This window comes from Portunus trituberculatus, chromosome 37, assembly GCF_017591435.1.
Source record: "Portunus trituberculatus isolate SZX2019 chromosome 37, ASM1759143v1, whole genome shotgun sequence".
NCBI lineage: Eukaryota > Metazoa > Arthropoda > Malacostraca > Decapoda > Portunidae > Portunus > Portunus trituberculatus.
Window position 1 is genome coordinate 8,860,094 of NC_059291.1, and position 23,069 is coordinate 8,883,162.

Sequence of the window (23,069 nt, forward strand, 5' to 3'; positions counted from 1 at the left end):
ATTGTTTTACCCTTTCACTCATTTCTCTGCATAGTCCCAGCAGCAGTACCAGCCATTCTCCTAATCTTCTCATTTCCTTCATTATGTATTATCAATCCCTAACTTATAATCAATTTTTTTTTTTTTTCCTGTCTTTGTCAATCATACCTCTACTCCTGCGCCATTGCACACAGCCACATAGGGTACTCCATTCTCACCCTCTCTATTTATGACACATCTGACACATTTTGCTGCTGAACTCAGACCACCATCTGTATTCCTTACATTCACACCTGTACACTGTACTCTACCTCGAGAGAGATGGTCACCATCCAGGCTTCCACTTTTCATACATATCATGCCTTTTCTCCCAAACCACTTCAGGGTGCTCTTTTGTTCCATGTAATTCACTGCTCTTTCTAATTTACTCGCTTTCCCTGATCTTTTCGTCACTTTTTCAAATAATTAAAATATGTATGTACTTTGTACTGGATTAACCTTACTTACCTATTAATATAACTTCACAATTTATAATTACACAAGTTACATAAAAAACTAAGAATGCATTATTAGTGTGCATGATATGAGCACCAATTTCCACACATCAGATGACAGACAATTATTTTGTATGATCCAACCACATGTTTATAAATTCAGTTCACTTTGGAGTGGGATTATATAGCAAAGATGTCAGCTCAAGTAGTTGGAATGTTACATGTTCATTGCATGTAATCCATTGGTTAGTTTGATAACTTTAGATTTATGGACAACTGACAAAGCAAAAAAAGTGCACCACTACAGAAATGTTCCATGAATCAGTTTCCTAAAATATACATAAACAAAAACTTTGCAACTTGTTATGTTGCATTTACTCACCTTAGATCATAAATAACTAATTACAATGTAGGATACTTGCATTATTAAACAAAACAAAAAAGTTTTTTTTCTTTTGTAAGAAACTTAATATATTGTAAACATGGATGATACAATAGCAGTTTAACTAAAATGTTGATATAATAGATCGCCTTTGGTATTTACCAGACAGAAAATGTAAGAGATCAAATAAAATATATGTATATAAAAGCATAAGAAATTATTCCTGAACACAGAATGGTGAAGATAATTATAGAAAACAAATATGCATAAATGTTTCTTCCTAACTTCAGTGCTTTCTTATATTAAAGGATGAACCTTCTTATATCATGAGGAATCACACTTTTACATATAAAAAAAACTCCACATACATGAGAGGCAACAACATATGTGATGATATGATATGGAAACTAATGAACCTATTCAAATTCTCAGGTTAAGGAATATGAAGCTTTAAGTTATAAATTTCTTCCCATTTCAATAAAAATCTGAACTAAGAGGAGCACAAAAATGAAATATTTGTTAAATTTACTTTGGACAAGATGCTTTTCATTATTTGACAAAAGTCTTTTAAGCAACAATATGCCACATTTCCACGTTACACTTGCAGCAGTTGAGTATGTTAACAGTCCATTCCCAGGCTAGTATATTTGCAGCTTCCTTTATATCTGATAATCCTGAAATATATTGCTTCCCCTCATAACAAAGCAGGTACAGTACTCTCTGAAGTGAATAAAACTTAAATAAATCATATGGCCTTGTGCCAACATATAAGTAGTACAGTAAATTTATGGGAACTTAATTTTAGTTGAACAAGATCCTTTCAATGACAAATATCAACTAAGCTATTATAATGAACCAATCTATTATTAAACTTATAATTGTATTTATTTAAGTTTGTACAGTAATAGGAGGACATGCATGCAGATACACAATCCTCCACAAGGCACACTTCACTACAGAAAAGAGCATAACATTTGTTTTCACTAATGAACAGTTCACTTAGGTTATACTTGCCAGCTACTCTTCATCTGACACCTAATGCCAACATCAATAGTCTGTGGCATCTGTGCAAACTCATTTTTAGTATAGAGTCCCTATTACAAGACCAAAATGTTCAAAGTGTATTGCTATTTACCTTTTCTACATAACTCATATTCTCTTAAATTGATTTCTTTAAAAAAATATACATGGTTATGATATTCACAGATTTCTAATTATAAAGAAATTCTTAAAAGCCTCATATGTAACATAATAATAATAATAATAATAATAATAATAATAATAATAATAATAATAATTATAATAATAATAATAACAATAATAATAATAATAAAAAAAATAAATAAAAAAAATAAAAATAAAATAAACCAAACTGGATAAAAATACATATATTGTGTACTTAATGTGATCTTAATGGCAAAATTCAGTCAGTAAAACACACACACACACACACACACACACACACACACACACACACACACACACACACACACACACACACACACACACACACACACAGGTAGCTCAGTGGTTAGAGCGCTGGCTTCACAAGCCAGAGGACCAGGGTTTGATTCCCCGGCCGGGTGGAGATATTTGGGTGTGTTGCCTTTCACGTGTAGCCCCTGTTCACTTAGCAGTGAGTAGGTACGGGATGTAAATCAAGGAGTTGTAACATTGTTGTCCCGGTGTGTGGTGTGTGTCTGGTCTCAGGCCTATCTGAAGATCGGAAATAATGAGCTCTGAGATCCTTCCATAGGGTAACGTTTGGCTGTCTTGTCAGAGACTGCAGATCAAACAGTGAAACATACACACCTCTGTCAAGACAATGGTGGTGCAACTCTGCAGGAGGACCGGCTGCATCATAAGATATTCATCCGTAATCAGATGTCTTGTTTATGCACAAAAAATATTTAATAAGACCACTAAACCTCTATAATCTTTAAGTTTAAGGGCTATGCTGTAATCACATCCACAATTGTATTATTTCAGTGGCAGCTTCTTCAACATGGTAAAAAAAAAAAAAAAAAAAAAAAAGTGGAAACATTCACTCAAACTCAGACAAAACTTAAATAGATTACGTGGTTTACTCAGGACTGGCCGGTAGCAACATTCTCTGTTTCCTGCTCAGACAGCCTTACTGAGCCTGCGTGACCTGCGAACTGGTGTGGCCAGGTTGGAGGCTGAAAGAAAAGAAAAGTGAAAATTATTAAAAAAATTTCTCTCTCTCTCTCTCCCTTTCCATCTATAACCACACACACACATAGTATTAGTACTAATTATCACATTCCATTAACTAAAATCACAGTTATTATGAGTGAGGAAAAGTAACCTGTAGATCTTGAAGTTTTCCTAAGTTCCGGCGAGTCCCAGGTGATGAGGTCTGTGTGCACAGGAGCTGCTGCTGCCTCCTTCATTGGGCTTGGGGTCATGCCTGGGAGAAGGCTTATCCGGGCTGATCTCCTCCTTGTACCTGCCGCAAATAGTAATACTATCGAGTGTGGTGTCTTATATTACCATTATGCCCATATTTCAGCATTTTTATATCACTTTCTGGCATTCTCCATGGTAAAATAATTTAGTTCACATTAATTTTCTGAGCTTACTTGACACACCAAATTGTAACACACATTTTCATTACATGCATCATTTATTTGCCAATCATCTTAGAAATATTTGAATTCTTTTCAAGTGAATGAATCTGAATATTGTCATTAACCTCACAGATAACACTTTCATGTCATTGTTGGTACAATTATTCAATTATGCAATAACTTTTCATTCGTGCTAGCCAAACTCTTTTTATCTCCAGTGCTTAAGATAAAATGCTTTTCTATTCTATAAGTTTTTTTCTTTAACCTTTCATTCTTACACAGATTCAAACCATGTACTATACCTCCTCCAATTTTCCACTGACCATTCAATTGTTGTTCCTTTGAAAGCTTTAAAAAAATGTGAAAATTTACACTAAAATACCTTAAAGTACTCACATGATGTTTTCTTTTCACTTTTTGGAGTTTCAAATACCATCAGATCTTGATCCTCATTGATAGGGTGTTCCACATTCAAATCAACCTTGGCAAAGAGTCCCACTGAAACAAGTATAATGATGATAATGCTCGAATTTTTCAATACCCAAACGCAGTTCAATTTAATACTCGAAAAAATACCTTATAGTCGAACGTCCACACCTGTTGTTGTAAACAAAGGCTCCCTGGTGTCCTCCCTTCCCCCTCCGCCAATTGTAACTTGTACTGCCGCGGGCAACACAATAACATTCTCCTGCATTCTATCTATAGTTTTTCATTTATAAACTTACATTAACACCAAAGGTTTATTAGTGGTGAAAATATCTGGTAACCAAACACCTGCACATTTAGTCATATACAAAAGGCTCTGTCATTTCCCTTCTCACAGCCACCACTGTATCATTCTGATACCATATTACTGGTAATACCGGTATACCAATGCCAGTGCACAGCCTTAGTCTTGCTGCAGTCTTAAGAAAAACAACATTCTTCTACATTGCTGGTAGTTTTTCCTTTAGAAACTTACAATGGCACCAAAGTGGTGAAAATAAGGAATCTGGTGAGAGTGCAAATGTTAGTGAGCCACAGCTCTCCATTAGTAGATTCACAGGAATCACACCAGAAACTTTACAAAGACGTTTTCGTGGATGGTGACTCATCCTCTGACGACCTCCCACCTCCCCACCCTTCTCTCCTCCTCTTCTAAGTTATCCATCACCAGCCTTCACTTACGGTATGTACAAATGAAAATTGTAAAAAAAATAAATAAATAAAAAAAACAAACAAACAAAAAACAAGAACGAATTACCTGATTTATAGGTATCAATAGTCAAACTTTTTAATATTCAAAGAGCCATTTGGAACAAACTAAGTTCGAGTGTTGAGTCTCCACTGTATCTAAAAATTCACAATATTTAGTTCTTCAAAAAATGTCACTTAAAACGGCAGTAATACTATTACTTATCAAAACGCAAACAGTGATACTGAGTTCACTCTACCTTACATATAAAAAACCAATGGGTAAAGAGCTCACATGGAAAATACATACAACTGATTCAGGGTAGGGAGAATTTAGTTATCTGTGTAAAGTTTGATAGTCATGAAACTTAAAGAGCATGCAGCCTGTATAGTACAATAAGAAAAGAAAAGCTAAACTGATGTGAATAGAATACATACTTGACACTCTGGTAGATTTATGAACTGGCGTGCCAGGTAATTTGCAGGTTTTCACGTTCTCCTGTTCTTCAATGGCAAACATTACTGATTTGCGAGACTTCCTTGTCTTTCTTTTTTGCCCAACTGGTATAAAACAGAAGCTTAATTAGTGACAGCAACTACACCCAGACAAAACTGTTGCATTACACAAGAATTCAAAAACAGTATGCAGATAGTCTCCAACTTATGAACAAGAGACTGTTCATATTTGTCACTTGTACTACAACATCCATCCAGTACATAATGTGTACAGTATATAGGTTTTAGTTAAGGATAATTATAGATTTGGACATGACAACATAAACAGTACTTTTCTGTTATTTTTAATGTGCTTTCAAGTATGCTGATGATACAACTCTGCACTTTTCCATGTCTTTTCAGAGATGTTCAACCCTCCAGGAAGTAAACAGTTTATACAAGGATGTCACTGATAGCATGATTTTTGATATCTTGAAAACTTATATTGTTTAATGCATTAAAAACTCAACTATTCCATTGATCAATTTGACACAACCTTCCAGACAACAATCTTTTTTTCAATGACACTCAACTGTCCCCTTCCTTCTACATTGACCTTATAATATAAAATGAAAACTTCACATTTCATCTCTATTTAAAACAACTTCTATGAATTTAGGTGTTCTGAATCCTCTCTATATGCTTTTCATCCCCCCAACTGCTAACTGTGCTTGTTTTGGTCTTCAATTACCATGCCCTGTTGCTTGCTTCATGAGATGCTAAAATCCACACAAAAATAAATATATCCATATATCATGATGTTACTATATCATGGCATACTGTATAGTAATCTAATTTTCATCTTTCTCATTGTCCAAATTGATGGATTGTAGACTTGCAATATGCCAAATTTCAAAATTTTGATAGCAGTGTTACTAGATAATCACAAAAAATATTTGTTTCTCTCAAAATTATCCATACAGGATATATGTCAACAATGAATTTTAAAAATATCATAATAATCAATGTTCCATCCATCAGTATGCACAGGGGATTTGCAATAAAAAATATTTTAGCCTATGTCACTAAGGGACATGCAGGAGCAATAACGTATGGCAATTTAGTTCCAAAGCTTCCCTTTGACTAGATGGACACATGTAATTACATTGTATAAAGATACTGGTGACAAATATGAAAGTGAACTGGTAACTGATACAAATTGAAATTAACATGATTGCTACATGCTGCAGAGCATTCTTGTATATTCAGACCTTCTCTGAATTATGATAAAAATCAACTAGAAGATATAGATGAATGAAAATTATGACATAATTAGTATACATGTATAAAATAATTTTAAAACATCAGCTGTAAAAGAACTGACAAACCTTTTTCATCTCCAGAAGCTGCAGGAGACTCAGGAATAGCAGAGACTGAAGCTTGTTTGTCACATCTCTCTGAGTCTTCTACAGTATGTGAAATTTCCTCGGGAATCACTTTTTCATCCTGGGATGATTGCTTTGGTTTTGAGGTCTTTGGGGTTCCCAGTGCATTGGGGGCAGGGCTTTCTCCCCATACATCCACCTCTGAAAAGAAAAAAATTGCATTTAAAAATATATGGTTAAATATGTAATGGAATAAAAAAAAAATCAATAAACCAAATACCATAAGCAAATACAGTGGAACCCCATCATTCATCCACCACACTAATTGCACAACTCATCATTTATCCAACATGTCCGCATAGAATTCAACTCATCATTCACAAACTTGCACCACGATTCAGACAGTATTGTCTTGCTACTGGCCACACCACACCGACAGCCTTGTGCTCGCTTCCCTAAACACTTGGCATCATTCTCGCAAGCTTCATGAAATGTTGTGCTCTTTTAATAATATTACATATTCATAATTTTTACTGGAGAGAGAGAGAGAGAGAGAGAGAGAGAGAGAGAGAGAGAGAGAGAGAGAGAGAGAGAGAGAGAGAGAGAGAGAGAGAGAGAGAGAGAGAGAGAGAGAGTGTGTGTGTGTGTGTGTGTGTGTGTGTGTGTGTGTGTGTGTGTGTGTGTGTGTGTGTGTGTGTGTGTGTGTGTGTGTGTGTGTGTGTGTGTGTGTGTGTGTGTGTGTGTGTGTGTGTGTGTGTGTGTGTGTGTGTGTGTGTGTGTGTGTGTGTGTGTGTGTGTGTGTGTGTGTGTGTGTTTGAGTGAACCATAAACCAAAGTTCCAAAAGTCAATTAACTGGTCTGACTGGAACTTACCAGGAGATTCAACATTGCCTGCTATGGAAGGCTGCAGGAGGAAGAGGAGATTTGTGCATACAGCATCCTCCTCACCTGTATTAGCCTCTGTTGCACAGGATGCTGGAGGATTGGGAATCAGATGAGATGGGATAGGTGACCCTGAAACATAAATAATACTGTTTACCAGAAGCACATTCCTATCATTATGAGCCTCCTGCACTAGATTTTAAGTGAAAAATCCAGGTGACCAGCTGCAAGAGGACAAGTTCTACAGGAATGTCAGGACAGTCTTAGAGTATTAGAAAAAAAAGGAGACAATTAAAGGATTAGAACATTCAGGCAGGGAATCAGACAGGAACACATGGAGAACATTTCTGTCCTGGCAGTCTCCTTAAATAAGTTCTTGAGAACAAGTGTCAGATATAAAGATGGCAAAATAGATATCTACTGAAAAGATTACTCAAAACATGACAATTCAGGCAACAACACTAACCAGTCTCTCAATGCTAACTATAAGTGCACCACCATCACTATGATTCTATATAACTATCAGACTGATACCTGCTGTAAAGGGAGGTTAGCTGAAATCCCTGGTCAAGTGTGTGATATGGCACAATATGCAAAGAATAAGGTAATCTTGCATGAGCAGTATACTGTATCTTATTTTCTTATAGTCTGTTCACTCACCATCAGTGGGTATGTCATCAAACATTCCCTGCAAATCAGAAACTGCCTTTTTCTTGTTCCTCTTCTTTGAGCTTTGTGTATTAATCCAAGGGCTTGTCTCAATGGTCCACATCCCATGCTCCCGACGGAATACATTTTCTGAAATTTGTTTATACCAATATTTCTGGATTTATACACCCAAATTTTCTTGAAATGAAAACAGCACTAAAAGTATTTAACTTTGATTACAAAAAGGCAAATTTCAAGACTGACAGCATGACAATAATTTTGAATTTAATGAAAATGTAATCAGACACACAATCAGTTTGCTAAAAACTTATCCATTTGTAAGATGATGAAACAGGCATACCAGCTTACATGACAAACCAGGTAAACAAAAACATCTAACCCAAAACATACGACTCACCAGGCGTCATCAGCGGTGAACTCGACTTTTTCAACTCATCAACTGTGGTCATCTTGTGAACATCAGGCAGTACTGATCTTTCCAGCACATTCACCTCTGCCTCAGTGTCTTGATGGAAGCTTCTTGTAGCAGTTAATTCAAGTGCCATCAAACTAGCATCATGACTCTCCTCAAGGCCTGTGAGTGTGGCTGCCTTGCTCACTGAACGGCGTGGTGTTTTCTTCACAGAGCAGCGTTTGCTGGGAGTGTACATCCCCCATGGGCTATCACAATGGGCAGACAGTGAGCGCCGCGTGCTTCTGCTGCAGGGGGTTCGGGGGCGCAATCGGGACAAAGTAGGAGTGACAGTGCCATCAAAACAACAAGCTACAGACCTCCTAGTGAGATGCTTGGCTGGAGTTACTGCTGCTCTGCTGGATCTTTTAGGTTTAGGTTTTGTAGTCTCTCTTTCCTGCACCTCAACAGAGGAAGTATGTCTCCCACTGAGACTCAAGCAATTATCTTCAGTTCTCTCACAGCTTTCTTCTGTCTTCTCTTCAAGCTCAACACAAATGTCCTTGTTCATTTTCTCTTGATTACACAATGATTCAGGAAGATTTTCAGCCTCAGTATTTTCATCATGGTTTAAATCAACTTCAGGTACCTTATCAGCCAACATTTCATGAACATTTCTATCTGATTCTGATTCCAATACACAGTCATTTATTTGTGAAATATATACATTATTGTCTTGTTTTGGTGATTCCTCTTGCTCTGTTGCCTGGATTGAACATTCATTACTTTCTGAAATATAAGCAACCTTTTCTTCTTGGAGTGGTAAGTCATCTTGATTTTTTATTTCAGTTTCATTTTCACTTGTTTCTGAAATACAAGCATTTCTGTCCATTTGTATGAGTGATTTTTCTTGAGTTGTACATTGGATTATGTTTTCAGAAGTTTCTGAAACACAAGCCTCTTCTTGTAGTGACAATCTCTTATTATTTTCAGGTTCTATTTCAATTTCACAAGTTTTGTCTTCTTCAGATGATAGACTATCCTGATTTACAGGCTGGGTTTTCTTTTTAGCACTTTCTAAAATGACACCATCTATTTCTTCTTGCAAAGGTGAATTCTCATGATCTGCAGGCTGTAGTTCTCTTTCACATGCTCCTGAAATTTTCACATCATTATCCTGGAATGATGAATTCTTTTGGAGTGCTGATACATCCTCCATTGGTTTTCTATCTGCAGGCTCCACCACCTCAAAGACCACTTTTTTGTCATCAAGCTGAGTTTGTGGAACAGCTTCTGTAATGCTAGGAGGCATTGATTGATCACAGGGAGCAGCTGACAGACACTCACTCTTTGGAACCTGTGGTGCCTGTAGAAACACAAGATATTCATCATGAATATACATTATGAGAAAAAGAATGCAAATTTTCTCAATAAATACCTTTTGTACTGTTTCAAAATTAAATAAAGACAGAAGAAAAGTACATGAAATAAATGTGTAAAATAGAATTATTTTGAAAATATTTTAAAGTATACAGTGATACAGTAATAAGGCATTCAGAATCCTTAAGAAACTATAATTTCTTAGTGAAAAGTATTAAAAAGTAATAAAAATATTCAAATTTAATCATTATTTTCAGCCACTAAGGTTGATGTGTGTGTGTTTCTCACCAGTTATTTGTCTTCTATTATGATCATTCATCAGAGTATTGGTGCTGGTGGATCAACTACCTTTTCCTAAATATATATGACACTGCAGATGCACCAAGTTACAATCAAACTCCATTAACTCTCAAATAGGAAACAAGAGTGTCCCAGCAAACCCAAACATCAACATGAAGGTGAGTTGTCATAACACAGTATCGTCTTCAATTATTTAAGAACAGTCTATGTATATATGAAGCTACAGACCATGATGAGTACTAACTACGTAACATTCATTCATACCATTTGCTACAGGAATGGCAAGGCAGCATGTGACAATGAATGAGGTGTCCTTCTATTGAACCATGAGTGCTATAATGTCATGGATATTCTAAAATAATCATACAATAGTAAATCCTCCTTGTGATCGTCAGATCAATTCTACAGAATATTTCCAAATCCACAAAGTACAACCTTAATTATATTCTTTACAGCAAAGACAATTGTTAGTTTAAATTACCCCTCATTCTAGCTGTTAAATCTGAGAAGGGCCTGTTCTACTCTACCTACAATAAGGAAGCCATTCAATCAGGCACATATACACTCTAGAACATTCAACAACAACCACCACTAACACCACCCCTTTCCTCCCACAAAGTAGCCTACCCTAACAAACCTAACAAAGTTAACAAATATTCTTTGAAAGTGATGCAAAACAGATGTCATTACCTCAAAGTTGAAGGCAAAGTCAGCAGGAGCAAATGATGGGTATGCCAAGCCCTGCAAGGCTGGCTCCATCTTCCTCTGAGATGCAGCAACAGGGGGTGTGAGAGGGAGAGGCTGCACCCCAAGATCTTCATGCTCATTAGGCTTTCTCTGGCGAATGGCACGGCCTATAACACCAATCTTTTTCCCAGGCTTTGTGTTCTCTGTCATAAATCAATACACTTATTATTCTTTGGTAAAATAACTGTTTAAAAGACCTCAAAGTTAACCAAATATTAGTTTTGTAATTCATATGTAAAGCATTTTTCATTATTTTTTACATAACCAACCATTTTTCCTAGCACCCCGTGTATTCCAAGCAATGGCGTGATCTTCCTGCTTATTTTCTTTCTTGCTGGTTAGAACTGTTTTCTTAGTTGAGACACTGGGTGTTAATCCAGTATGAAATTGTGGCATCCTAAGCAGGGAAGTAGCAGGAGTTCCTCCCAGATGGAAGACTGGCACTTTGCGGAGTGAGGCACCAGGAGTAGCTATCCTGTTTTTCAGGGAAGTCTTGGGTGTCTTTCCCGATTCTTTTTGCTGTGGGTAATCAAAGAATACATCACTCATATCTGGCAAAATATTAAATATAATTTCAAGAGAAGTGTTCATTAGGTTCAGTATATGTAGAAGCAAATAAATATATAAATACAAATACAAAATATCCAAGAATTATGTATGCAATCATAACTATACAATCATATTATCCCAGTAATATAAAAGTAATTTCATTTATTGACTGATGATCAAAAGATCTAAGTACTACTATGCTAAATTTACATTGTTCTACAGTACAAATGAAATAACACAAAACTTGCCTCTCCAGAAATAAGATATTTTGGTGGGCTTGGCTGGTATACTCCTGTTTTAAACGCCGGCATCCGTTTCTTTTTCTCCTTTGCCAACTGCTTTTTTCTCATTTCCTTCCATTTTAGCATTTGCTGATAGCGCTCCACTGATCATATGAAGCAAATATACAAGTTCATTTTAAAATATGCACAACATTTTCTTTCAAACCAACAGCTCTACAAAAATAGTAAGTAAACCAGAAATAAAGATGTCACTTAAACCATAGAATATCAGAATACTTACATCCCTTCTTCTTTAGCTCAGCCTCTTTCTCAGCCTTGTTCACTAGAGCCTTGGGAGGACATGACACATGTGGGGAGTCCTCCAAAGTCCCCATCTGGCGCCTCAAGTTAACCACGTCATCTCGGCGGCCACGCTGCCGCTCTTGGTTGTGAACAGCTCTCAGAACACGGGCGTCCTGATTGCTGGTGAACTTCAGTCCTCGCTTCTTGTACCTGCAAGTGATGATATGGATGGTGAGTGTCAAGGTATATCTCAGTCCTTGTGTGGTACATGGCAGTACATATTTGTAGTATGTGACCACATCTGTGCTGGACTGAAAAACAATACATTTTTTTTATCATGCCTTGACCTTCAGCTCTTGCTCATCAGGAATAAACCCAATGACCTTAAATTTCTGCTCTGATAAAGTTCAGGTCATCAGTGTTAAATTAAGTTAGATTTGAAACTTGGGAATGATAATACAGAGTACTGTAGCTTTAGGCAATGTTACAACAAAACAATATTTCAAAATATCAGTTAGGGATGGAGTAATACAGACAGATGGGTGTGCTTTATAAAAATTGTCACCACATGAAGGCCTGATGGCTACCTACAACTTCACTTACTTCCCAACATTAAAGTAGGTAAATTCATAGTATCTCATCACAATCTCACTTCAGAATGAAACAATTTTTTTCAGGTAGCTTTAGACCTGTTTTGAATTAAACTGCACTTTGTTTTCATCACAAATCAGTACTTTTCATATTCCCCTTCCAGGAAAATACACAGTTTATCCCCTCAGAAAATATTGAATTGCAATAAAAAAGAAGAAAAAAATACAAAACAAACTGAAGTGTATTAAAGGAAATAGTTTTGTTATCACAAAGTACCACAAAAGTAACAGTCCAAAATTTTGACTCACTACTGTGGAGAGTGCTCACTGCCACCACTGAGCATTGCTGGCTATGCCAACCTATTGAATCTTGATCTACATAACCAAAACTAACCTAACCCAAACTTTAACCTTATCTTACCTTACCTAACCTACCCTAACCCAATAGAAGAGGACTTAAACTTCCATTGTAGTTGCCAGAATCATCAGATATTGTAATCTTTCATAGAAAAGTTGGTCAACTGGATATCATATATTTTTTTGGATATTCTATTGTCAGATACCAATATATTACAATAGCTGAAGTATTTTTAAACATATATCTACAGCATAAATGCCTTCATAGCAGAATTAAGGTATAACCATGCATTTTTTTTTTCTTTCTTTTCTTACAGCATATCTATCCCTGGGACAAAAAATTACTTTTGTTATTCAACTGATAAATCAGTTAGTATGATATTTTGTTTTCTTCTAGGCTAGGAAGTAGACTACAAGAAATCATGATCATATGAAGCCCTGAAAATTAGTTTATTTTCATAACTTAGAAATCAAAATCTGACAATGAGATTGTCTATTGCTAACCAATTCATTTTGTATAGACATTTTCAGCATCACATAAGCCTAACAGAGACTGCTAATGAACAATGGCCATCCTGGCAAGTTATTTTAACTCTGAATGCATATCATGTTCAGGCTATGGCATACGATGGCGTGGGCAAACTACAGCCCGCAGGCTGCATGTGGCCCGCAAAAGGAATTCATGAGGCACAACAAATGTTAGTAAATTTGAAAGAGCAAGTTAATAAACAACACCAAATAGTATTGTGAGCATTTAATTTTCTTTCCACAAGTGTGCACGTGCATGTGAAAATGGCTTTTTCCTTAGAAGCTTTTAATTTTGTGTTTTAAATAATAGTGATTTTGGGTTAATATAATTAATATACAGCCATAAGATTATGATTTTTTTAAATGTGGCCTAGCAATGAAAAGTTTGCCTAACCCTGGTATATGGTGATGGAAGCAGTGTAGCACCCTTGGGATATTTCAGTTTCAGACACAAATTTTCTTTATTCTCATACAGAAAACTGAACAAAAACAGCAGTACCCTTTCTTTTGAGGCATTAACCTCTACAGAGGTGGGGAGAAATGTGTGTTAAGGTTTTGTGCTGTATTAAAGTCTCTAGAAATTAAAGAGCTATATAATGATGTTAGTCATGTAAATTCAGTAACTATAAAGAATTAGTATCATAGTAATATAACAACAGAAAAATACTGGAAGAAATAAAAGCATGGTAAATCAATAGATACATCATAATATAGTGCTTAGAGATAACTGCTCTGCACCATGAGATGATACTGACCTACTCCTGGTGAACACAGAAAACTCACTAGTTTGGGTCCTCTCCTATTAAACTGATCTAACCAAAGTAAACTAATCTAACCTTACTTGCAACACTAAGAAATTAATATGAAATCATTACCTTATTTTTCTTCATAAAATCTAGCGATGCAATAGAAATAATTGGGGCAACATCCTTCCCCAACAGACATCTTCCATAGACTGATTCAAATTGAGTGGCTTCTCTCAACAAATTGCTCTGATTGGCTAAATTTATCCTGTATCATTTTTACTGATCAGTGACTGCATACTCAAACAAAAGAACCAATCACCGTGATTAATTTCACACATGCACAAAAAATGTGGCAATATGCACACATGAATGAACACACCTAACATTGCTTCTCTTTGCCCATCAGTCCATCACACACAAGGATGTCACAGTGTATTAACTACTTCCCCCAAAAAATAGTAATATTTGAAAATTGTTGGCAATGATATAAACAATTTGTGATGGTTAAGTATTGATTCATTAATCAAAATAAGAAGCTCTACATGATGAGAAGGATAAGAAAAGTCATGTTGATTATAGTGAAACAATATAAAAATACCCAACATTCTAATGCTAGTACCTTTACTTGGCTGTGGCCGTTCCCAAATTTTAGATTCACCAATACAAATATCTAAAAATGTTTCATTGATATTTGGATTTACAAACTTCCAGATTATATATATGGACATCTGTATTATTGACAGCTGTAACAAAATCTAATAGATTCACCTTCACCAAGGGTATGTGTGGGGCTTTCAAGAAACAAAATGACCAAAGTTCTCATCTTTACTTTGTTTAGGGACAGTGCCAAAATGGCACTGTCCCCGAGAAAGCATCCCGTGCACTCGCCTCAATTCCCGGCTCCCACTTCGCAACTCTTCTTCCCAGCTGATATGACGTCACATAAAATGAGAAATATATCGTATATCATTTTGTTTTTGCGCAGGGGTTCCTTGAGACGTCATGTTTTTAAGGGTTAAGCAAGGGTAAAAAGATTGAGAAACACTGCCTTATTCATTACCATCTTCTCATTCTCTCTCTCTCTGACCAATAGCGTGGCTTCATGTATGTGAAGTCAAATCAGCTGGGTGGAGAAGCTGGGAAGTGGGAGCTGGGACACTTTCTCAGGGACAGTGCTGAAATCATGGCACTGTCCCTAAGAAACCGTCCCACGTGCTCGCCTCAATTCCCAGCTCCCCCACCCAGCTGATTTGACGTCACATAAATGAAGCCTCGCTATTGGTCAGAGAGAGAGAGAGAGAGAGAGAGAGAGAGAGAGAGAGAGAGAGAGAGAGAGAAATATGAAAACGAATAAGGTGAGAGAAATATGGAAACGAATAAGGAGAGAGAGAGAAATATGGTAACGAATAAGGCAGCATTTCTCAACCTTTTTACCCTTGCGTAACCCTTCAAATACATGACAAGTCTCAAGGAACCCCTACGCAAAAACAAAATCATATACCATATATTTCTCATTTAATGTGACGTGAAATCCGCTGGGTGGAGGAGCTGCGAACGGGGAGCTTGGAATCAATGCGAGCGCGCGGGACGGTTTCTCGGGGACAGTGCCGAAATCATGATATACGTGCCCTGGTGACGTATACGATATGATCACAGGTATGGCAGGTGACCTATCTTTTTAAGAGACACGGGCACCGATCACTGCTGGCTGTTGTGAGATGTGGACGCCAGCCGCCGTTAGCAGGGTACAAAGTCAAAACTGGTAAGCTAAGCGCTAGCCAAGCAGCAAGACACGGCGAGTGGTAGCGTGGACAGCATAACAAGAATCTTTTAATGTTAAGTGTATTCCTGTATCAGCGACACTGCGGCCTGGAGGCCAAACACAGGCGATGAAGGTGAGCGGTAAGCCTGGTGGTGTCTCAGGCGTAGGGTGAGAACCATTAACCGCGGCCAGCCTACGCTCCCAGTGTTTCCTCTCTCTCTCTATCACCCTTCCCAATGCATACAAACTTCCTATTCCTCCTTTCTGTAACACCTGAATACTTCCCACAGCCACCCTGCATGTTGTCGCATCGTGAACACTTACCTGTCGTCCATAACGGAAAAGTAGAATATTTGGAATCACGCGCGTCCGCCGCCTCACACTGTAAACACACTCTTGTATTTTGAACTGATCACGTGACAATGGCACAACGCCCGGCCCGCCTGCCAATATTTGCAACGGGACCCAGAGCGTGATGTGGAGCTTGGACGACCAAAGATTATACAACAAAATGGTGTTTTAAAAGATTATACAAATTAATTGATGAAAATGATAGGTGAAAATAAGGTTACTATCCTAAATAAAGTAGTTTTTTTTCCAGTCATCCTCGTTTCCTGGCTCCCTCTTCGCAGTTCTTTCTTTCATGTGTAAATAAAAATATGGTAAAACAAACTACTAACCTTAACTTAAACCTAACCTACCTAACGTAACCTTTCTATTATCTATCAATTAATTATCTAGACAAACTCCTTGGTTTGGCTGTACAACACACAATAAGACCGATGTCACAAGCCAAAGTGTGGCCCGTGACAAAGTGTTTAAAGGATTAAATAATCCTCAAATTAAGTCATCACAAGGGAGCCCCCCTCCAATGAAGTAATTTGTCCTGCTGCTAGGCAACAAAGACCATATAGCTGCTAGATGTCATTAGTGGGGTTCGAATCGATGCCCCGGAATCTACCACCATCGTGACAGAATGCGGCGCCTTTAATCCGCGTGACCACTAGGAAAGTGTTTAGTTGCGTCTTCTGTGCATGCGCCGCCCAGGAGCAAACACCAGACACTATTATGTCATGCCTATAGCTATAACAGAGTGTGACAAGTGGTATTGTGTGAATTTAAACGCAATTCGATTTTTTTTTTTTTTTTTTTTAATATTGCAGTAGCCATCAGGGTGACCAGGACTTGGGAAATTTCCCAAGATCTTGGGATTTCAAACTTCGCCTTGGGATCTTGGGAATTTTTTGCAGAAATGCCGTAAATCTTGGATTAAATTTTAATGTCTGTATATGTCATATCAATCTTGATGGTTGGAGAGAGAGAGAGAGAGAGAGAGAGAGAGAGCATTATATTGTCTCAGAACAAATTTAAGTCTATATGGCTCATATTGTTGTAACAGCTACTTTTGAATGTATTTTTTTAAGTAAAGAATCACAAACATACTTAGGAAAGGTCTAAACAGATTGCATATTATCACCCAAGAGGAACTCCAGTGACATCTTAAAACTAGCACTACAATTTCCATCGCTTGTGAAAGAGGATGAGTTGGACGCCCTGCAGGATCAGTGGAAGGATTTGCTATATGCAAAAGAAGCACTGAAGAATCTTAACGAGAAGGCAACTGCTTTCTGGAGTGAACTAAAATCAGTGAAGGATGGGAACAACGAGCCGAGATTTGCCTGTTTGTCAAAATTCATGTGCGGCCTGCTAGCTCTGCCTCATTCATCTGCATGTGTGGAGCGGGTATTTTCGCAGCTGAATATGATAAAACAAAACAAACAAACAGGCTTGGCGTGTCCACCACGTCAAACAGACTCCTTGCTAAACAAGCGATCAGCCGTCAGGAGGTACCATGCTATCAATGGCAACCATCAACATCCCTCATCAAAGACGTAAAAAGTGGGCAGTGTTACCGAAGGTGTGCTGAGCGAGAACGACAAGGCAAAGAGGAGAGGGTGGCAACACTGCATCCAGCTGTGGAGGATGCCATTGAGGGCGAAGTAGACGAACCCCCAACTCGTGTATACCTGCAGTAATACTGAAAGGTAAGATGTCATCTTATATCAGTAAAATTGTGTTAATTATTGTCTTCTTTAAATCTTGGGAAATTTTGGTCGATCTTGGATTGTTTTCGGAGTCACTCTTGGGAAATTCGAAATTTGCCACTGGTCACCCTGGTAGCCATTGGCTTTCAATATGTATCAGTGGAAAGACTAGTGCCTCACTATGGTAGAAAAGAACCAAAGAGCAGAAATATCATTATTTGTTTGATATGGGTGGCCTAAAATATGCTGTGACTGAAAACAGTGTTGATATAGCCCATTTTTCAATGATACACGAGACATAGGCCTTGAAATATATGTCATGCGACTCATGCCTTCTCCATAATCCCGTTGGATGCTTCCATGCCACACTTTGTCAGTTTTGTCACAGCAGGCCACGGCGTCGTCTACTCCCAGATCGCACATATGCAGAAGACGCATCATGGTTGAGAGTCTCTCTCAAGTCTCAGTCTCAACCATGGTCACAGCCACACTATATCACGGGAAGCCGGGAAGCGTCAGTGTGTCCTTCCATCGTGGCGACCAGATGAGATTTGTACCTGCGTGGTGACCTGACTCCCCCATTCCCCCAGGGAAAATCCTGCCTCTGGTCGAGTGGCAACATCGTAATACATGTCCATGAAATAACTTCATATGATTTGGTATATAACACTTATTTGTATCACTTGCTATTTAATGAAATAGTCAGAATATTCTTAGAACGCTGTTTGTTGATAATACTATGTTTAAAGAACCATGAGTAGTATAGGTTGAATGTTTTGGTTGGAAATTTGGCAGCATCGCGAACAACACCCTACAATTTTTTTTATTTTACTATAGTTGAGGTGACACGTCCCGCTGATACGTTTTTCTCACAATCTTTCTGTCCAATAGCGTGTTTAGGTGGCGTTAGCTAGGTTAGGTTAGGCTTAAGTTAGGTTAGTTTTGGTTATTGTATTTAAACAATATTTTCATTCACACGCCGTCATGTCAGTTGAGTGAAAGAGATGCGAAGGAGAAGCCGGGATACGAGAAGGGCTGGAGGGACGACTTTATTAGGATAGTGCCAAAATAGGCAGCATGTTTTATAAAGGGAGTGTCTGGTGTACACCTGATGGCTCTTTGCAGCTTTTTGTTCTAACGTTCTAATATATTTTAAGCTATGGCTCTACTTGTTTTTCGAACTGGATGACTTCATTTTATATTAGCCTGTATTCTGAAAAGCCCTATTCACTCCTGCGTTCTCACCTTGAGTACTACGTGTATTCCGACAAAATAACTGTTACAATATCTGTGCACACATGAACGTTTTAAATCCCTTTAAAGGAAATTTTTTTAATCATGTCACCCTTCAGAAATAATTCTTCAAACTCTTAAAAACAAAGTAGATAAATACTTAAAAAAACAAATCCCCAAAAGTAAGGTGTCTTCTTGTATGAATTATTACACATAAAACCAACTACTGCTATTTTATGTAACTAAATTAACTCTTATATCTAACAGTGAAATAATCAGTATACTCTTACTGGATACACTATCATTAATATTTCGATTTATTATATTTATTTATAATTTCTTTTTTATTTACTTATTAATTTATTATTTTCTTTTAGGCTTATAGAGTACACAATAAGGTGAATATCATAACTTACATTCATCTTTTCCGTATTAAAGTTCCATGCCAGAGAGCAGATCACGAGCAGGCCGGATGGAGTGGTGGGGAGGAATCTTCTGTTGTATTGTCCTTTATGGCCTTTCTTTCATCCCTCCATTCCTCTCTCTCTCTCTCTCTCTCTCTCTCTCTCTCTCTCTCTCTCTCTCTCTCTCTCTCTCTCTCTCTCTCTCTCAGCACTGGAATCAATAAAACACAAGCAGTTTATACATATTCTATTGAAAACGCATTGTACAGTGAGCGAGTAAACTAAATCATTTATGTATACCTGTGACAGTAGTTTTGGCGGTGATGTGGTGTTGGTGGTGGTAGTGGACATTCAAAGCTACATGTAACAATAGCACACTCATCACACGCTTCCGTTGGTGAGTGGTGATGGTGGTGGTGATGGGGAATGGAAGTGAAGAAGGGAGGGAAGAAAAGGGGATGGGGAAGTGGTGATGGTGGCAAGGCAGGAATAGTAAAAAGGATAAAGGTGAAAAAAAGTAAAAATTCATGTGACATATATATTTTTTTCTATTAGTTGGTTGTTTTATATACGCCAAGACTCCATTCACTCCAGCATCGCAGTGTCAAAGTACAGGAGCATTTCTGTCCAGTATGTATTCTGTCGATTTATTTCTATCTACAGCAATTAAGATATTGGGGTTCACAGAGGGTGGATATACATACATGTCAGGAATATATTTAACTCGTTTTGAATAGTACTGGAGAAAGGGCGAGGGAGAGAGGGGAAGAGAATCATACATAGTGAGAGATGTGGTGTGCTCATGGCGATGGTGGAGTGAGACAGAGTAAGAGAAAGAGGATTATATTGTGATAGAACTGTAGCAGGTAACAAGAGTGCAGGTGATGTAGGAGGAGGAAGAAAGTGATGTATTTAGTGAATAATTCAGAATAAGAAGAAAGACAGATAGTACAAAGGATAAAGAAAGAAATCAAGTCTCAAATAGTGTGCCAGATGAGTGTAATAAATTTATCAGAGTATCGTAAGTGCAGAGTCAATAAGGAGCTTTATGGAATAAACACAACTTACGGGAAGGAATTAAAAGGGGGTATGATACAAGTAAGCGCGTTCAATACAGGGACAGCTACGTGTAGGCTTCCTGGCTTACTGGCTTGCCTGGTGTGGTGACGAGGGGTGAGGGGAAGGAGTGGTGGACCTGGGGCAAGGCGAGGCACGGGTGTAGGGCGGCTCCCAGGAAATGTCTCCCCACCTTCCCCAGGGGCCGCGTATCTGGCGTTGCCCTGCCCCCGGTGACCGTCCGCATGTCGCCCCTGCCTGTACTCTTGTGTCCTGCATGGCGAAGAGCTTCTCTCTCTCTCTCTCTCTCTCTCTCTCTCTCTCTCTCTCTCTCTCTCTCTCTCTTCCTTTAATACAAGGTACTTCTTCAGAAGCACAGCCAATAGCGGGACACAAGAGAGACAGGAATACGGGTTCTCTCCTTTCATGGTGTGTGTGTGTGCGTGTGTGTGTGTGTGTGTGTGTGTGTGTGTGTGTGTGTGTGTGTGTGTGTGTGTGTGTGTGTGTGTGTGTGTGTGTGTGCGGAGCCTTGGCATGGCTAGGTGGATACGGTAAAGCGACGGTTGGTTATATATATATTGTATAAAAAAAAGTCAAAGAAATGAATAGGTAGCTTGGGTGAAGGTTCTAGTAAAGAAAATGTCAAGCGTGTGAGAGTGTATACGTGAGGCATGGTGGGTGGGGACCAGAGAATGGGACATGATGGCGGTGAAGTAGTAGTGGTGATGATAGTTGTGGTAGAAGTGGTGGTGATGGTTGTGGTACGTAGTAGTGGTGGTGATGGAAATACATTTTTTTTTCTTTTCCTATTCGACTTCACTTTTCAGTATTTTTTTTTTTTTTATCGCTGATGTGGAATGCGAATTATGAGATAAAACTTTATGAGTGATAGAAGGAAACGATGATAAGAGAGAAAGAAAGAAGGAAAAAAAATGATGATGAATGCTTTTGAATGTATATATATATATATATATATATATATATATATATATATATATATATATATATATATATATATATATATATATATATATATATATATATATATATATATATATATATATATATATATATATATATATATATATATATATATATATATATATATATATATATATATATATATATATATATATATATATATATATATATATATATATATATATATATATATATATATATATATATATATATATATATATATATATATATATATATATATATATATATATATATATATATATATATATATATATATATATATATATATATATATATATATATATATATATATTGCGTAGGTAATCTGTTACATTTATATCATATACATACTGTGTTTAGGTTTTTGTATACAGAGCAGCTGCAGGATGGCTTATGTTTTTTATTAATTTTATTTATCTATTTATTTGTTTATTTATTTCTATAGTAGGTGTGTCTGTCTGTGTGTCTGTATGCATGTATCTGGACATTTACCGTGGAAACAAAATGCTGGATAAAATATAATCTAAACGATAAATAAACGGAGATATGAACAAAGATTGCCACAACGAACTATTGCAAGAAACACAGTAAAACTATTATCATTATCATCATTATTATTGTTATATGAGCAGAAAAGACAGATATACTAAAAAAAGAAAATTAAACCGTTATACTTATTGTCCGCTGAAAATTAAGAGAGAGAGAGAGAGAGAGAGAGAGAGAGAGAGAGAGAGAGAGAGAGAGAGAGAGAGAGAGAGAGAGAGAGAGAGAGAGAATAAAAGAATAACATCACATCCGCAATAATGGAGAATACTAAAATGTAGTTACAATAAAATAGTAGATGATAAACTGTGACAGTAAAAAGGAATAAGAAAATAACGAGAAAGAACCATCACCTACATAATAATCTTGCAAACAAACATCAATATAAGAAAGAGTACTTAGATATGTGCAGTAACTATGGCTTGCGGGGGGGCGAGTAAGTGGCTATGGCATTAATTATTGTCAAGCATGTGGTATATAGGTAGGTATACTGTGAAACGCTAATTGCTCCTCCACACCACGACTATTTTCAAAGGCCACAGACATAGATCAGCAGACTTCCCAAGAGTGTTTTTCTTGTTGACAACCTAGAAATCTTGTTCATGTGTCACTGGAATCGTAAAAAAAAAATAAATAATAATAATAATAATAAAAAATCAAATGAAATAAAATAACCTCTAAAACCCAAAAAAAGCACAAAGTACGTGGAGCCTTTGGAAAGTTGTCGAGGTGCGGCGCAGAAGTGTTTCAGAAAATGTCACCAATAGAGCAGTGAGTGGCCAGACGTGAGCTAGACTGGAGCCACCAACCACTTCACCCTTCACTTCCCTTCCCATACTCCCAGGCAAGGGTTGAGAGAGGGAGGGGAAAGGGACGGCGGGGTGGGTTACTTACAGGGGCTATGTGGAGTGATTATATGGTAGTACAAATGGTCCCTTTGAAA

At 37.3% G+C, this 23,069-nt stretch overlaps 1 protein-coding gene and 2 long non-coding RNA genes across 3 annotated transcripts in view; 1 reads left to right on the forward strand and 2 right to left on the reverse strand.

Moving 5' to 3' along the window:
* Positions 1–2,519: 2,519 nt before the first annotated feature.
* Positions 2,520–16,274, reverse strand: LOC123514314. Its single transcript, XM_045272138.1, has 13 exons — positions 16,189–16,274; positions 11,880–12,091; positions 11,606–11,742; positions 11,078–11,327; positions 10,752–10,951; positions 8,388–9,747; positions 7,982–8,119; positions 7,313–7,453; positions 6,443–6,640; positions 5,058–5,180; positions 3,843–3,944; positions 3,185–3,325; positions 2,520–3,035 (listed from the first exon to the last, which is right to left on the reverse strand). The coding sequence occupies exons 1-13, from the start codon at positions 16,197–16,199 to the stop codon at positions 2,980–2,982; spliced, it is 3,069 nt and encodes a 1,022-aa protein (XP_045128073.1). The 5' UTR covers positions 16,200–16,274; the 3' UTR covers positions 2,520–2,979.
* A 3,506-nt stretch (positions 16,275–19,780) lies between these two features.
* Positions 19,781–23,069, reverse strand: part of LOC123514351 — a 22,817-nt gene continuing 19,528 nt past the window's right edge. Inside the window, exon 2 of the long non-coding RNA XR_006677579.1 lies at positions 19,781–20,945. This is a non-coding gene — a long non-coding RNA (uncharacterized LOC123514351). The remainder of the gene's footprint in view (positions 20,946–23,069) is intronic.
* LOC123514350 overlaps positions 22,956–23,069 on the forward strand; it is a 2,225-nt gene continuing 2,111 nt past the window's right edge. The window contains exon 1 of the long non-coding RNA XR_006677578.1: positions 22,956–23,069. This exon is cut by the window's right edge and continues 54 nt beyond it. This is a non-coding gene — a long non-coding RNA (uncharacterized LOC123514350).